We start from the raw sequence: 17155 nt of genomic DNA, 5'->3' as shown, positions 1-17155 counted from the left end.
GTGTACTGTTTCCTGCCAGGCCTGAGCCACCTCTGTGCTGGATGCGCTGTTGCCACCTTACAGCTGTGCACTGTCCTTGTTAATTGTGCTTGCCACAGGTCCAGTGGCCACTGCAGTATCTCGGATCGGGCTTCAGAGCCCTGGCATATATGGCTCAGGAGGGCAGTTTCTCATGATAGAGCAGCATGATGCAGTGGTAAAGTACTAGATTAAATTGCTGGAGATCAAGGGCGCCTGGTTGGCTCAGTTGGTTAAATGTCTGCCTTCTGCTCAGGTCATGATCCCAGGGTCCTGGGATTGAGCCCTGTGTCAGGCTCCCTGCTCAGCTGCACCTCCCCATGCTCTTTCTCTCTCTCTCAAATAAATGAATAAAATCTTTTTAAAAAACAAAAACAAAAACAAAAATAAAAAAATAAATTGCTGGAGATCTGGGATTTCCCCAGGCTCTGATGAAATGAGGCTGTGTGGTCTTGGGCAACTCACAGCCTTTCTGGTTGTCAACTCCTTCATCTATGGAATAAAGTGAAGATTTAATAGCTGTCAAGGCCACCCCCACTTGGCAGTCCTGTGATTCCTAATAAAAGAGTTGTATTGCCCAGATTCTTGTTCCAGGGTGAGGGTTGGGGTTCACCGGGGTTTGGAATATATGAGTAAAACAGAATTTCAGGGGAGTTGAGATGCTCACAAAGTGCCCTCCTTGGGGCCTTTCTGAGCTGGGGCAAAAGTGGAACCGAACAGGGCAACCCACTTAGGTGAGGACCAGTTGTGTGGAATGTATACTTCGGGGCATTTCTACACGATTAGCATCAATAAACAGGCATTTCTCTGCCTGTCCAACACTGAAGAAGTGCTCATGTAACCTTGATGCATTTCAAGCATTTGTTATTTGGAAGTAAAGAGGCTAACAGCCTGTATTTCAGAAATCTCTCAAGATCCATGACAGGTAGATATTGTAAAAGGGTTAGGAGAATGTCCCTGTGCTTTCAAATAAAAATGGTTTGAAAATTCATCAAGGCCAGAGGAGCTATTGAGGAGAGATGACAGATGGAATGTTTGTGGCTGTTTGAGGATCAGAGGAGAAATGAGCCTCTTCTGACCTGAGCTCTGTTTGTCAGAGATACCACCCTGAACGCGCCTGATCTCGTCTGATCTCGGAAGCTAAGCAGGGTCGGGCCTGGTTAGTACTTGGTTGGGAGAGATGATCACTCCAAATCAGACACACAGGAAAGCCGAGGTCCCTGAGACTCTTGCAGGGCTTGAGGGTGGAGGAGACAGGAGCTGGGCTGGGTGGGCCTCTCACTCTCTGGACAGACTTTCCCCTAAACTCTGGAATTCCTCCTTCCATGCCCTGATACCAACACTCTGTTGTATTTCAGCCACTATATTCTGATGAATATAGGATGAGGAGAAAAGAAACGAGGTGTCAGAGAAAAAAACATAAAAATGAAAAAAATATATCAGAAGAATGTCTAGGAAATGGCAGAGGAAGCCCTTTTTAGAAACCTGGTATACATTTGTTGAGGCTTTACTCTATGATAATCTTTATGCCAGAGGTACCAGGAAATCTTCTTGGTGCATTGCCAAGTTATAACCCATGTGTAAAATTTATTTTAGCTATGTGGTGTTAAGTGATGTCTGTTAAGTAGAATGGTCACCAGAACCCATCCTGTGACGACAATGGATCACAGCTTAGGCAATTTATTGTGAATGAAAAATTAGTAGCAAAGGCTACTATTAAGTGGAAGTCAAAGATAGATGGAGGGGTCCCTGAGACATGGGAGCCTGCTGCCTCATGATTTTACTAGATGCATGGGAAGTGCAGGGATCAGTCTCACTTGAACAGTGATGGGACACTAGAAGGACACCATGGGATTTGTGCCGTTACTGTGGATACTTTCCAAGACACAGAGAGAGATTGTCATACAGGACTTGTGAATGCCTTGTAATTATTGCTGACTCGTCTCATGCTATTTTGGGTTTCTAATCTCTTCAAGTATGTTGCCCAAAATTCTTATATTCAAAATTTGTCACATAAGCACACTCTTGCATGCACGCACACACACACACACACACACACACACACACACACACAATTACTGTTTTACGGCTTCATTGTTTTTATATGATTCTACATACAATAATTGGTTGGGAAAGCCTTAAGGCTGATGTCTTGCTCCCGCTTGCTGAATCAGTCTTAGGCCATATTTTCAGAATGTTTTTGTATTGATTGTCTGCACCACATAAGAAGCACTTTTCGATGATTTTAATTGGTTTGCTATAACTATGGCAACTATATGTCCTAGATTTTCTAGGATGATCCAGATTTCAAGGACTGATTTGTCTCTATAAGTACACAAATAATAGTCAGAGCATGTGCTCCAATTTTTAGCTCAGAAAATATGATCATTCTGTCTATCTTCTCTTCCAGCACAAGCCCTAGAATCTGAGTACTCTCCTCTGCAGCTGAAATGCTACTCAGAAATGCTGGGGGAAAGGCTATGATGAACAACAGAGTCGTTCACGTTTCTGGTTGGGGACCAAGAACAGGTCTCTCTCTTTCCTGATACCTCATCATGCCAGACCATGTTTTTTCTCTTTTTATCCTTCTTCTCACATACTTCTTCTTATATTCCCAAGAGGTGTATCAAGACAGTCAAGTGATGTGTGAAGGAAGGTGGTAGAAGAGGGATCACCACTATTTTGCTTCTGTGACTTTTTGTTTAGAGTTGGAATTGAAAAATCAGATTATGTAGTGCAAACCTTCTTTCTAACTTGGGACTTCTGGAATTTTTGTTTGAGTGATTTAGAAGTCTAGATGTACCCCTGCCCTGGGAGGGGGATAGGGGGAATTAGGGATGATTGAAATTTTGGCAGCAGAAGTATTTATTTATTTGTTTGTTTTCTTTATTTGCAGCGTTCATTCCGAAGGTCTGACCTGGTGGGAAAGTAAAAGGCTGCTCAGGATGAGGAAGGTAATATTGCTTGATGGCCAAGCTAACAGTTATGAAGAATCAAAGTACTGTTCAGTTCTCTGCTCTACATCAATGTAACTGTTGCTGGTCTCCTGTGTGAAGACTAAAGGAAATATGTTGTATTATGGTTGTGGATATTTAGGTAGGCGTCATATGATTATAAAAATTCTTGGGTAAGGCTGTTTGTACCCCAGAACTTAAGAAACATAGAACACTTGGGCTTTAGGAAGACTGGGAACCTTGAAAGATTCAGCCCTTGTAAAAACTGCAGTTTGAAAGCCTTCCTGAATCCTAGGGAATGCTGGAAGCTTCTGGAGTTGTGGGTCTTCCCCCCTCATGCTATTTGTAGGACTAAGGTAATTCTGGAAGGTCTGATTTATTCTAGTCTCTCTCTCTCTCTTTTTTTAAAATTTTTTACTGTTATGTTAATCACCATACATTACATCATTAGTTTTTGATGTCTAGTCTCTCTTTTGATTGGCTTATTTTTCAGTACCTCAAAGCTTCTCAGAGTTTCTTTTTTTCCTTCTTTTTTCTTTAAAAAACCCATTTTAGATTTTATTGAATGATAAATACATTTCTATCAGGTTTGATAGCTATAAATTCTTTTTTTACAGTGTAACTCAAATTTTATTAAAATTTATATCTGCATACAGAAATAAATAAAACATTTTTTACAGTAGTTATCTCTAACCTGTGGAATTGTAAGTTATTTTAATTTTACCGTTAATGTCTTCCTTCTTTTTACATTTTTATAAGATAATCTTTTTATAATCTTTTTTCTTTTTAGAAATTTTTAATAGGTAAAAAGAAAAGTGAAAATATAACCTTTAAGAAATTAGATACATTTATTTTTTAAAAATTTTAAAAAATATTTTATTTATTTATTTATTTATTTGACAGAGAGAGAGAGAGCACAAGCAGGAGGAGTGGCAGGAAGAGGGAGAGGGAAAGGGAAAAGCAGGCGCCCTGCTGAGCAGGGAGCCCATGCAAGACTCCATCCCAGGACCCTGAGATCATGACCTGAGCCGAAGGCAGATGCTTAACCAACTGAGCCAGCCAGGTGCCAAAATTAAGATACATGTAAACACTCTAGAACCCTAAATGCCTAAAGTTGAAAACACATATTTTATGTACTCCTGAAGTTTGTGTTCTGGTATTATTCAAGTTAAAAATTGATAAACAATTTAAATTTCTAGTAAATGGCAAACAGAAAATTGCATGGGAGACAGTTTCTTATATTTGGATTTCATTGGATCTTAAAGAGGTTGTATTTATTCTTTTTTTATTTATTTAAATTTTAGTTAACATATGGTGCAATTTTGGTTTTAGGAGTAGAATTCAGTGATTCATTATTTACATAAAACACCCAGTGCTCATCACAACAAGCGGCCTCTTTAATACCCATCACCCATCTAGCCCATCCCCCATCCATCTCCCTCCATCACCCCTCGGTTTGTTCTCTGTCTTTAAGAATCTCCTATGGTTTGTTTCCCTCTCTCCAGTTTTCTTTTCCCCCTTCCCATATATTCATCTGTTTTGTTTCTTAAATTCCACATATGAGTGAGATCATATGATAATTGTCTTTCTCTGACTGACTTATTTCACTTAGCATAATACACCCTAGCTCCATCCATGTGGTTTCAAAAGGCAAGATTTCATTCTTTTTCATGGCTGAGTAATATTCCATTGTATACACCACATCTTCTTTATCCATTCATCAGTTGATGGACATTTGGGCTCTTTCCATAGTTTGGCTATTTTTGATATTGCTGCTATAAACATCGGGTTCAAGTGCCCCTTCAAATCTCTTTTTGTATCCTTTAGGTAAATATCTTGTGGTGCAATTGCTGGATCGTAGGGTAGTTCTATTTTTAACTTTGTGATGAACCTCCATACTGTTCTCCAGAGTGGCTGCACCAGTTTGCATTCCCACCAGCAGTGCAAGAGAGTTGCCCTTTCTCTGCATCCTTGCCAACACCTGTTGTTTCTTGTCTTGTTAATTTTGATAGCTATAAATTCTTTATTGGTATGCAACTTACATATTATAAGTTCATCCATTTGGAGTATACAATTTAATGAGAGTCTATGTAAAGAGTTCTGCAAACATCACCATAATTTAATTTTAGAACATTTTTCTCACCCCCCCCCACCCGGCCAAAAAGAAGAAACCTTGTTCCAACTAGAAGTCATTCTCCTTCTTACCTCCTCCTAGCCCCTGGCAAGCCTAATCTGCTTTTTTTCCCTATGAATTTGCCTATTCTGGACATTTCATTCAAATGGAATCATAAAGAAGTGGTCTTCTATGTCTGGGTTTTTTCCCTTTGATAGAATGTTCTTGGGGTTCATCCATATTGTGGCATATGTCAGAACTTCATTCCTTTTTATTGCTGAATAATATTCCACTGCCTGGATATACTACATTTTGTTTATCCACCAGTTAATGGGCATTTGAGTTGTTTTTGTTGCTATTATAAATGAAATTGTTTTCTTAATTTCATTCTTGGCTTGTTAATTGCCATTGTATAGAAATACAATTGATTTTTTTTAAGTTGATCTTGTATCCTGCAAACTTGCTGAATTTTTAAAATTAATTTTAATATTTTTTAGTGGATTTCTTGGGATTTTTGTATTTATAAGATCATGCCACCTGTGAATAGAGATAGTTTTACTTCTTTTCCAATCTGGATGCCTTTTATTCTTACAGTTTCTGCTCCCACCTCTCTTTAGTTTACTACAATCCTCCATGGTTCTGACTCAGTATCAGAGCTTCTCTCTTTGTTATCTTTTTGTATGTTTAAAATTTAAGAATGCAATAGAGAGATAGAGAAAAGGTAAAAAGCCGCATAGAATCTGAGTGGCTCAAGTGTTTGCTATTATTTTTGGTTGGGTAAAGCTTTGCATTCTAGTTCATAGGTCTCTGGCTAATTAAATGCTGCCTTGAGTTAGATGATCACCAGTAAGCTGTGGCCAGAGAGAAAGGGAGACCACAGGTTCTGGGTAGCTCAAGAAATTTTCTTTGGGGCGCCTGGGTGGCTCAGATGGTTAAGCGTCTGCCTTCGGCTCAGGTCATGATCCCGGGGTCCTGGGATCAAGTCCCGCATCGGGCTCCCTGCTCCTTGGGAGCCTGCTTCTCCCTCTGCTTCTCTCTCTCTCTCCCTCTCTGTCTCTCCCTCTGTCTCTCATGAATAAATAAATAAAATCTTTAAAAAAAAAGAAATTTTCTTTGGAAGGGACTCTTGGCCTTGAAATTGATACAGATAGGCCAATATTTTTAGAATAGGCATTTTTGGGCGCCTGGGTGGCTCAGTTGGTTAAGCAACTGCCTTCGGCTCAGGCCATGATCCTGGAGTCCCGGGATCGAGTCCCGCATTGGGCTCCCTGCTCAGCAGGGAGTCTGCTTCTCCCTCTGACCCTCTTCCCTCTCATGCTATCTCTCATTCTCTCTCTCAAATAAATAAATAAAATCTTTAAAAAAAGTAGAATAGGCATTTTTTCCAAGAATAAGATGTTTCTTTTTTTTTTTTCCCTTCAGTTTAGGATTTTTTTTTTTTTTTGGTAATGTTGTTTGGAAAGGATTATGCATTCTAAAGCATTTTTATATTGCCTAATAAGCGCACTTACATGTTTCTATATCATTAAAAGTGATGGCAATACACTACCTCTCATATTTAGACTTTGTCACCTTTATTTTGTTGAAAGAACTCATTAAATAGTTTAAGGACATAAATACATTCAAGCTAACTAGAGGTTCCTTCATATCTCTACTCTCTCCTTAAGCTCTTGTAATTAGTTATTTTGATAAGAATTTATTGAACAGGGTGCCTGGGTGGCTCAGTCATTAGGCGTCTGCCTTCAGCTCAGGTCATGATCCCAGAGTCCTGGGATCGAGTCCCACATTGGGCTCCCTGATCAACAGGAAGCCTGCTTCTCCCTCCCCCACTCCCCCTGCTTGTGTTCCCTCTCTCACTGTCTCTCTCTCTCTGTTGAAAAATAAATAAAATCGGGGCGCCTGGGTGGCTCAGTTGGTTAAGCGACTGCCTTCGGCTCAGGTCATGATCCTGGAGTCCTGGGATCGAGTCCCGCATCGGGCTCCCTGCTCAGCAGGGAGTCTGCTTCTCCCTCTGACCCTCTGACCCTCTTCCCTCTCATGCTCTGTCTCATTCTTTCTCAAATAAATAAAATATTTAAAAAAAAAGAAAAATAAAATCTTTAAAAAAAAAAGAATTTATTGAACATCTGTTTTATGTAGAACCTCCAGTATGTACTATATACTGGAGTAATAAGTGAGGAGGATGTGTATATGGAGGGAACGTGCCAAAGAAAGGAAAGACATAATTCCTGCGATTTTTAGTTTCTTGTAAAAGGAAGGTTTAAACATTTATACAATTTGAGAATAAGTATAAAGTAATGTGCAGTCTCAAAACTGCAAAGTAGTATAATACAATTTGGAAACATACATATATTGAAAGTAACAAAATGATGACATGGACTAAATTCACTACTCTGCTACTGACCCCCAGGGACACAGAGATGAAAGAAATAGTCTGGGCCCTAAAGATTCCTACAGTAATAAATCACATAATTGAAACTCAAAAATGTTATCACAATTGAAGGGGTGCCTGGCTGGCTCAGTGGGAGGAGCATGCAACCCTTGATCTAGGGGTTGTGAATTTAAACCCCATGTTGGATGTAGACAATAAATAAAACTTTAAAAAAGTGTTATTGCAGTTTGTGAATGCCTGTGTATTAAGATGATGCTATGTTGTGTTGTGGTTGGTTGTTTTTAATGTTGAAAGGGATTCAAGGAAAGTACTATCATTAGCCTAATTTCCAAATCTGCCTCTGTAATACTAAACTTACATGACTAAACTTACATGTCATAGGTATTTAGCAAATAATAATTTTATTTTTTATTTTTTATTTATTTCTTATTTTTATTTTCTGAAGTAGGCTCCACGCTGGGTGTAGAGCCCAAGGCCAGGCTCAAACTCAGGACCCTGAGATCAAGACCTGGTCTGAGATCAAGAATCAGATGCTTAAATGACTAAGGCATCCAGGTGCCCCAGTAATAACTTTAAATGTGTGTGTAGATTACTTAAATATTATTTACTGGTCTTGGAGAGGTGAAATTCTGAACTAGAAACTTTCTAAAAGAGATTATCTCAACTTTGTCTGATGCAGTTTTAATTCCTCCACTAATTTATTCCATTTTTATCCATCACTGAACTTTTCTTCGCCTCCTCCTATTATGGCCTAACCAGTTTGTGTAACTTAAGTGCAAGGAGACACAAGAAAATGAATGATCTGCTTGCTTGGTACAAAAAATTTATTGTTTGTTTTCATACACGCAGATTTGAGAACCATAATATTTAAAATTTGTACTTCACAAATTTTACTTTACAAAACTCATGAGGTAAGGCCATAGATCAAGTATCTTATTTTTGTTTTTCTTTTTTTTAAGGCTATGACTAAAATAAATGTTAAATTTTGCTTCAGGTTTTTATTGTTAGACATTTAGGTATGGTTCATTAAGAGAGCGCATCTCCCTCATTAAACTAAGAGTTCTTTTAGGAGAGGCATTGTATATTTTAAGTCACCAACCTAAGTTTCTAGAACAATATTTTCAAAGTATGTTTTGTTAGAGAAATGAACTACTTTGAGAGTCGCCCGGTTAGAAACCTTCCGGACAGTCAAGACCACATCTCCCAGAATGCCATGCTCCCCTTGTCTTCTGGATCTGAGGCGAGGGTGTCCCAGCCACCATCGCGCCTGAAGGAGACTACAATTCCCAGTACACCCAGGGGCTGCGGAAACTTTCTCAAACAGCCCCTGTTGCCATAGCATCCGGGTCCGGTCCAACCAATCCGGGCGCCCCTACCGAGTAGAGGCGGGTCGTTCGTATCTCCGACCAACCGGAGGCATTTTTGTTGTGGCACGTGACCGGAGGAGGCGGGAGCTGAGGACCGGCGCCTTCTCCTTGCTTCTTGGGGTCGTGGCCTTGCTCCCGCCTTGCAAGGCAAGGGTCCGGGCGCTTCCGCGCGCGTGTGTGCGCGTGGGGCCTGAAGTGCTCGTGCGTCCGGGCTAGGTCTCTGCGGGGGCAGAAGCAGGAGCCATGGGTGGGACCTCCAGCACCCGCCGGGTCACCTTCGAGGCGGACGAGAATGAGAACATCACCGTGGTGAAGGGCATCCGGGTGAGTGACAGTGGGCGGGCAGAGGGCCAGGACCCGGACTCGGACCCCAAACCTCCGACCTTCCCGGGACCCGCTCAGCCTGGTTTCCCCCGTCCCGGCCCCCAGTGTTGTCCGGCCCGAAGCCGAGTTCTCTGCAAAGAAGCTTGAAGTTTCAAGACTTGGGACATTCATTCAGAGATATTTCCTGGTTGTGTGCCAAGTGCTGAGCACTGTACTGGGGCGGTTGGGGGAATGCCACGTTGAATTAGATTCTCCAGGGGCTCACAGTCTAGGGTTTGACAGTATTGCTCACTAGTTGTGGGACTTTATGTGAAACCCCAGGCTTACCTTCTGTGAAATGGGGCTTGTCTTACTCCTGGGTTCAGGAGCTCCCACCCTCCTTTTGCACTGGCCCCGTTACCTCTCTCAAGGTGAATTGGCGTTTTGAGAACACCCTTATCTGCTCTCGGTCATTTTGTGCTCTCCCTCTGATACCACCCATTGCCGCACGCTCACACACCCCATAGACTTCTGCCTGGGGTGACGTCTAGCTTCTCCGCTTTCGCTTGATACCTCCTCTTTTCCTCCTCTGTGGCCTGCCGCCTAAGTTTTGGACCAGGCCCAGTTGCTTCAGGACAAGTGTCGGCCAGCCTGACAGGGCCTGAGAGAGGTTTGCATTTTTCAGACCCCTGGCGAGTTAATATAGTCAGTTCTCAAGTAGACGTTGCAGAGAAATTTTTCACGTTCCCCACATGTGCTTGACACATAAACTGAAAACTTGATTTTTCTCTAGGGTTTTTAGTACACCAGCACTAACTTCATTAACACGTTCTTCGCTGCACCTGAATCTGGAGCTGCTCGTTTTTGAAAGTATGCTTGAACCTAGTAAATAAAGCAATTTCACTTCTGAAAGTTTTATGATATTTTTTAATTTTTCCTCCTCTGTTGTTAGACAACCAACATAAGTAAATGAAATGTGTAAATAATTTTTAGCATCTGTTATCAGGAAATAAAACGTCTTAAATATTTAAAATGTTTAAAAACTTTTACTCTGAAACTGTTACCTTGAGAAGAATTTATTAAAGTTTCCTTTATAGAAACTCAGACTGTTGAACTCAATTTTTGGTCTGTGACCACCATTTCTTTATATCATATTAATTAATGATAGCACCACCTTTTGTAATAGAATGTCTGAGGTTGCATTGCATTGTTGTGGTTTAGTTCGTACTCTTTGGAGTAAAATAAAAACTATAAACTCTGAGTTTTATGCAGAGATTTGTTTAATCTTGCCTTAGGCTTTGACTGTTCCATACCTGAAGGTAAAAAAGAAAAGTAAGGGAGAGCAAAATAAATTTTGGGTGAGAAGACACTGGCCAGAACAATGTATAAATCCATATTCTCTTGCCCTAATACAGACACAGTGATGAGAGCAAACAAAATTAGAAGAAAATTTGGCAACAGCACAGACATTTATATCAAGTATTAGGTAAGATTAAATAGGATAAGTATGACGATTGGGTAGATCTTGGACTAAAATGGAGAGATTGTTTAAAAAACTTTTTCTAAACTTTTTAAATAAAAAAAGCTGTGTCTTTTGGCCACTCAGCCTAACAGAAGTATTCTTTATTTTTGTCTTTTCTCACAGAGTATATTTTATTTATATTACTATAATTCAGGCACACACCATGTTTCTTTTGACCTCTATGCTTTACTTTTCTTCAGGATACACCCTTCACCTGGAATGCCCTTGCCATGTTTTCCCACTTGCTTCAAATCCTTCTTTCTGAAGGTTGATTTGCATCACTGTGCTTTAGTTTTGTCATCTGCAAAATGACAGATGATGGGCTTGAGTACATCTCTAAGATCTCTGATCTTTTCCAGTTCTGAAATTCTGTGTGTGTCTAGCAGCAGTCTACATTTCTTGTAGCCATACTCAGCCCATTGCAATTTCCTCTAAAAATGACACCCTCTTGAATTGTTGAGTACTGGGGGAGTCATCCTGGGTTCTTCGAGGTCCTGTTCAAAAGAGCATCAGTTTGGAGTTAAATAGACCTCAGTTTAAGTCTTCAGATTAGACGTTTACTATCTGCAGCTTTGGACAAATCACTTCTTTATATTTGGTAAGAAGATGAGGTAAGGTATCTAAAGCATGTAGCACATTGTAGATTTTTAATAAAAAGCAGCTGTTATGATAAGGTTCCTTCACATCCAATATATGAAGATTCTCTGGAGGTGCTATGTAGTTAGTATAGTGGCCAGAGCACTTCCTTTGGAACCTGGCAACCTAGCTCTGCCTTTCCCTAGGCTCTGTGGCCCTGGACAAGTCACTCTTCATTGTGTTTCCTTGTTCAGTAAGTCTAGATACTGTAGCCTGCTTGTATTACTTATATGTCAAGCACTACTTGCGAGAAATTTGACATAATGTATCCAAGTGTTTAGTGTTTTGACAGTGTTTAGTACTTACATGAGTAGTAGCTATTATTAGAGTTGTTCAAGGGAATGGGTATATAAACTTACATTGAACTTAATTAAAAATAAGAGCATATTGTGCTCTGACAGGTATACCTAAAAGATGTGGACTGAGAAGTAGGAGTCCTGCGTTCTGTAGCTGATCACCTGTGTGATTTTTCTTTAGGCATTTTGTATATTTTTCAGCTGATTTCTGTATTTTTCTTAGCTCAAAACAGTCCTCTTGTTTCCTTCTGAGGTTAAGGATAAGCAAGAATCTTGGTATCCTAAGTGAGCCACTGTTTTTGGCTCAGTTGGTTAAAACATGGTGCCGATGAGGCCCAAACTTCAATGTTGAACTGTGGCTAGGTTCATTCAGCTTAGCAGAAGAAAGCGTTCCACACTTCCCCAGTTGTCTAATATTTATGTCATCACTCCTAAGAAATGAGTGTGGAGCAACGATTCATGGACTCAGTCACTGTTGGAAAACCAAATCTGCGTTCCACCGATAAGGATAGTAATTTCATCTTCATTTATCTTAATATAGGAAGAGTTAACATTTAGTAAGCAACATAAGGCTTTGAGTAACTAGGCTGTGTTTATTAATAGATAATGTTTTCCCAGATTTTTCTTGCTGAAAATGTCCTTAACGGCTAGCAATTAAAGGACCTACTTACAATTTTAAGTTTAAAGTTTATTCTCACATACCAGGTGTTATTTTCATGGTATTTATAGTATTTTGTTTATTTCCTTTATCCGTAGCAATTGATAGCTTTCCCTCCACTTGCATAAGATCACCCATATTCTTACACCTGATTCCAACTTCAAATCTGAAACAACTCATGGGTTGGATGAAAGGCCACCCTCTTGCCTTGTCTTCCTCTCCAAGTCTAAAATAATTTCTAGGGATAGAAAGACCAGGCATTTTCATTACTCATATTACATGTGCTTAATAGGATTTTTCTGAGCACCTGCTGTGTCTGTTTGGAAGGTATGCTTACAAGTCAGTCTTTCACTGGTTTATCTGAAACATCAAAGCTGTGAATGAATTCTTCCAGAGCAGATGTCAACTTCAATGAGTATCATTTTCAAAGTAATAGTTATCGTGCTTTCCAGGCATAAATGAATCTCTGCAACTGGCCTTGAAGCTGCAAGCTGAAATATATAGGAGCCATACATGTGGTAGTGTGGATACTCACATGGAACACATCTAAGGCTTTGGGGAAGTATTGGCAGTTGGGAGCCCCTAAATGAAAAGATTATTTAATGTGAGATGTTGAGGATTCTGGGGAGTGTATATTAACAGAGGCAACAAATCCGATCAGTCACTGGGAGTGTTGAGGGATGTTGTTGAGGTAATTCAGCTAGCTGGTGGACAGTTGGTTCCTTTCCAGTTTAGATATCTATGACTCTCTTGGGCAGAGTATCGTGTTAAGCTTTCTAGGACTTTTCTTTTTAAAGCTTCCTAAGATTTTATAAAGACAGTAGAAGTTCATTTCCATTAATGGCAAATGCAAAGAAATATAAATGGCAAATTACAAACATAAGCTAAAAGTTATTATATAAATCTGTATATCTTTTCCTTCCCCTGCTATGCCCTTAAGTAAGTATTTAGGAGTAATATCTTCCAAATAATAATGGCAGTTTTTGGAGCCTATGTCTTAAAATGATAGTTAAAAAAAACCAACCAGTACTCTCACAGAAGATGACCTATGCTACATGGAAGGAAGACCAAGTGAGAAAAATGGGTCTTAGTCTTTTAGTCAGTTTGATTAAGACATGTCTGGAAGAGATGAGAAAAATATTATGAAGATGAAGATGTGTGATTTATTTCTGTCTCATGTGGTTCCAAACTTTACCTCTTAGAGAAGGGCAACTTAGAAGGAGTTCCTCTCCTTTAACTTTGTTCTTTGGAAGTGGAAGTACTTTATCTCTTTGTCCATCTTACGCAGCCTCCTGTTTCTGAGAATATTGGATTCTAGATTGGTGGGTGGTGTATTTGTGCTCATTTTGGATACGACCAGCCAAGGGGGGGTGGGGAGACTTGAGTGGGAAGACTATAGAACATGACACACATCTTTTCCTCCTCTCTGGAGCACATGTTGGTGTGGTGAGTGGTACAGACTAGAACTTAGTAAGCCCCATTTACTTAAATTTCTCTTTAGCAGCAGTAGAGAATAGGGCAGATAATCAAAGTCAATGGACTGAATTCTGTGATGTTGGCAGGCCCTGGCCCCCTTCTCTTGGTTAACCCTTAGAGTAGAACAGTGTTTCTTTTAGTTTATAGATTATTGTAAATCTGTAAGCTATGGACTCTGCCCAGAATAGCAGACCATTTTGCATACAGCTGAGGAATTAATCCATAGATCCCCAAGTCCATGGACCTCAGGGCATAATTCTAGCATGTGTGTGTGCGTGTGTGTGTGCGTGTGTGTGTGTGTGTGTGAGAGAGAGAGCGTGCCATTCTTTGCTGCAAATACTTTTTGCACATGGTATTTGCCTTGATGGGGAGTGCAAGAGAGGTCTAGAAACAAGGTATAGTTGCTACAGATCTTTATAGGACAAAAGCTTTTCTAACAGAAGTACCCTGTTTAAGGAATGATGTTTCCTGAAGATGCTTCTCTTAGTGAGGGCTTATCCAGCCCTTGCAGAAGCTTATGTTCTACCTCTGACCCTTTTTTGGGTCAGTTCACATCACAAAGAAGAGTTGTTCTAAAGCTACAGATTATGTATATAACCCTGATCAGCATCTCTAAATCTTGTCAGCTGCTTCATGAGTACCCCAGTTCACAGAGATCAGGTGAGTGTGCCAGTCTGAACTTATTTCTGCAACTGGCAGGTCAGCTCAGCTATTAACTGGAGATACAGAGGATAACACAGCATGGCAATTGCCTTGTATCAACGTGGCTGAGAATGTACTGGTGATAAGGTGAATCATGCTTGGAGTAAGCAGACTTGCTACTGTAGGCTGCCATGGATGTGCCTTTGGAAGGGCCTGAGGATCCAGTTATGAAGATTGTAAGGACAAAAGAGGGAGGTTGACTCAACCCTGCAATATGTTTATCACCTCAAAAGATGAATTGTGCTCCTTTGGATGACATGCTTATAAATTTACTGAAATATAATCAAAGACCACATTGGAAAATGTTTTGAATTGATATTAGAATTTAAGTAGCAAGTTTTGAGGCATCAGGTAAGTCACAAAAATAAAAAGAAACAATTAGTGATTAGGCTGAAGGAGACACTGCACTTTACCCAAAGAGCATGCATAGATAGGGATAAATGAGCACTTTATATAGTCATACTGGGACTTAGGTAGCTGCTTCTGGCAATAGCTGTAGCCCTGGTCTTCATGCACTGTGTAGTGAAAGAGCTGAGCACAAACTCTGGTCAGTTGGTGAATGGACTAAGATGAACTGATCAGTCCAAATCCCCATGACTGGAGTTGTATTGGTAATAGCTTTACCAAATATGTGTGTAGCACGTTATAGTTTATGATGCACCTGTAATCGTCCCTATTACTTGGGCTTAGGTATTCTTCAATTTCAGACAAGGAAAATGAGGCTGATGGAGATGACTTCCCTAGGATTATATAGCTACGGGGTGGCCAGTGCGTTTTCCTCTGTTCAGGTCGGCCTTTAGTTTTACTCTCAAGAAATGATACTTTCGAGGCTGCTTTAGTCACTGGAAGGACTTTTGTAGTATTCATTTTGAAAGTAGCAATAGGTAATGGTAATATATGAATTTTGATGAGAAGTAGATGAAGTGGTATTCAGAAGAAAGGGTAGCCTGTCTCCAATAAGGTGAAGGCTTATGGCTAACACTTGATTTTTAGCAAACACGTTCACTTTCTGATTGGGTAGAATATACATTTAGTGCAGTTGTAATTCTTTGACTTTGGCTTGAACTATAGAAATATAAATTAAAATATAAAATTATATACATGTATATTATGTGAAATTAACTTTATATACTTTAGCCCTAAACAAATTATATTAAATATGTAACATATACAATATGTTGTATATAATAGTATATAATACATGGTATATATGGTAGTATATGATATGTAGTATATAATATACGTAGTGTATTATAGAATACTATTATTATTATTTTTTTTAAGTTTTCACAGTTCATCACTGCTAACTAGCTATCACAGGCATGTCACTTCTTTGTACCGTAGTTTCATCTTTAAAACAAAGAAATTAGAATAGATAATTGCTAAGATTCCTTCCAATTTTCATATGGTAGGATTCTGTGGTTCTGGGGGAATATCTCAGTGATATATTGAATTGTCTATATATCAAGAAAACTGACATGAACTAAAATAGCACAACTAAACTAATCCTTTCCTGTAAGAAAAAACAAAAAGACCATGTTAAAGCTCAACTTCCCAAACTTTACTAGACCCATTCTCTCTTTAGCCAGACTAATGAATAGCCCATCACATAACACCAAATACCTTAATTACGTAAGTTATTTTAAATTACATTGCAAACCTATTAAAATATATTAAGTCTATGCCACAGTTTTCCTGAATAGAATACTATATTAAAATAGCCTATAAATACATATAATATGTAGTATATTACATTATATATCAAATGAGCTTTATATACATTATGTATCAATTAAAATAGCTTTAAGATTCTAAAAGAAGGCTCATTTTTACCTCCTTACGAGGAAGTGAATTTATTTTTACATAGGATTGTAAGGCTGTATTGTTTAGCAGAGAAAGCACCGGACTAGAGATTGGGGGTTGCTGCTTATCCTGATGCTACCGGAAAGTGGATGTTACTCAGGACTTTTTTCCTCACCTATAAATTGAGAGGATTGTGGTCAATCTTAAAGGGTTTTTTCCTAAGATATATCTCAGCTTTGCAGATGAGTTTCAGCAGCAATGTCAGTGGCTGTCAGTTGTTAGAAAAGAAGCAACTGGCCCTGACATCTTCAAATATAAAGTCCCTTGACGTTGTCCTTTCTAACTTCCATTTCTTTTCCAAGAGGAGTCTTGGGATTTTCCTCCAAAGACCCCAGCTTTTGAGCTGTAGTCTTTCCATTAACTGTCTCCCCTGCATTCTGGTTTGGGTCCTGAGATGTAAGTAACTGCTCAGGTACAAACTTTTGTTCACTCATGTATCACAAGGGCCTTAATTAGTGCTTGGCCTAGTAAACATTTAATGAATGATTCAGTAATACACAGGAGCTCACAGTTTTGTGGAAAGGCAAATACTTGTTCTGTCATGGAGTGCCATGTTGGGAGATTTGTGCAGGGTATGGTGGAGCACAAATAAGGGTAGCCTTGGGTAGGCGGAGTTGGAATGGAGTGGGGAACTGATTTGGTCAGAGAAGGCTTTAGGATGTTTGAACTGGATTTGAGAGGTCATTCCCTCCCACAGGGCCAAGGGAGAAGGCAGTGTAGTCATGTGTAAAGGCAAAGAGACGGCATCCAATAAGTAGCCCGTATGGGTAGAGAACAAGGTATGAAGTATTAAAGCAAAGTCTATGGAAATTGAGGTTGGAGAGTTAGTCTGTGACCAAATGACGAGAAAGTCTT

At 39.6% G+C, this 17155-nt stretch overlaps 1 protein-coding gene across 2 annotated transcripts in view; it reads left to right on the top strand.

Moving 5' to 3' along the window:
- Positions 1–8924: 8924 nt before the first annotated feature.
- CHCHD3 (coiled-coil-helix-coiled-coil-helix domain containing 3) overlaps positions 8925–17155 on the top strand; it is a 266380-nt gene continuing 258149 nt past the window's right edge. Inside the window, exon 1 of one of the 2 annotated variants that reach the window (XM_028106350.2) lies at positions 8925–9168. In XM_028106350.2, the coding sequence (XP_027962151.1) occupies positions 9088–9168 (81 nt within the window). In that variant the 5' untranslated portion in view covers positions 8925–9087. The remainder of the gene's footprint in view (positions 9169–17155) is intronic. The other variant, XM_028106349.2, reaches the window with a different exon arrangement.

The sequence above is a fragment of the Eumetopias jubatus genome, unplaced genomic scaffold, assembly GCF_037043125.1.
Source record: "Eumetopias jubatus isolate StellerSeaLion01/CBP00866 unplaced genomic scaffold, mEumJub1_p1.0 scaffold_14, whole genome shotgun sequence".
NCBI classification, from domain to species: Eukaryota; Metazoa; Chordata; class Mammalia; order Carnivora; family Otariidae; genus Eumetopias; species Eumetopias jubatus.
The sequence above is the reverse complement of the archived record's forward strand: the minus strand, read 5'-3'. Positions and strand labels throughout refer to the sequence as shown.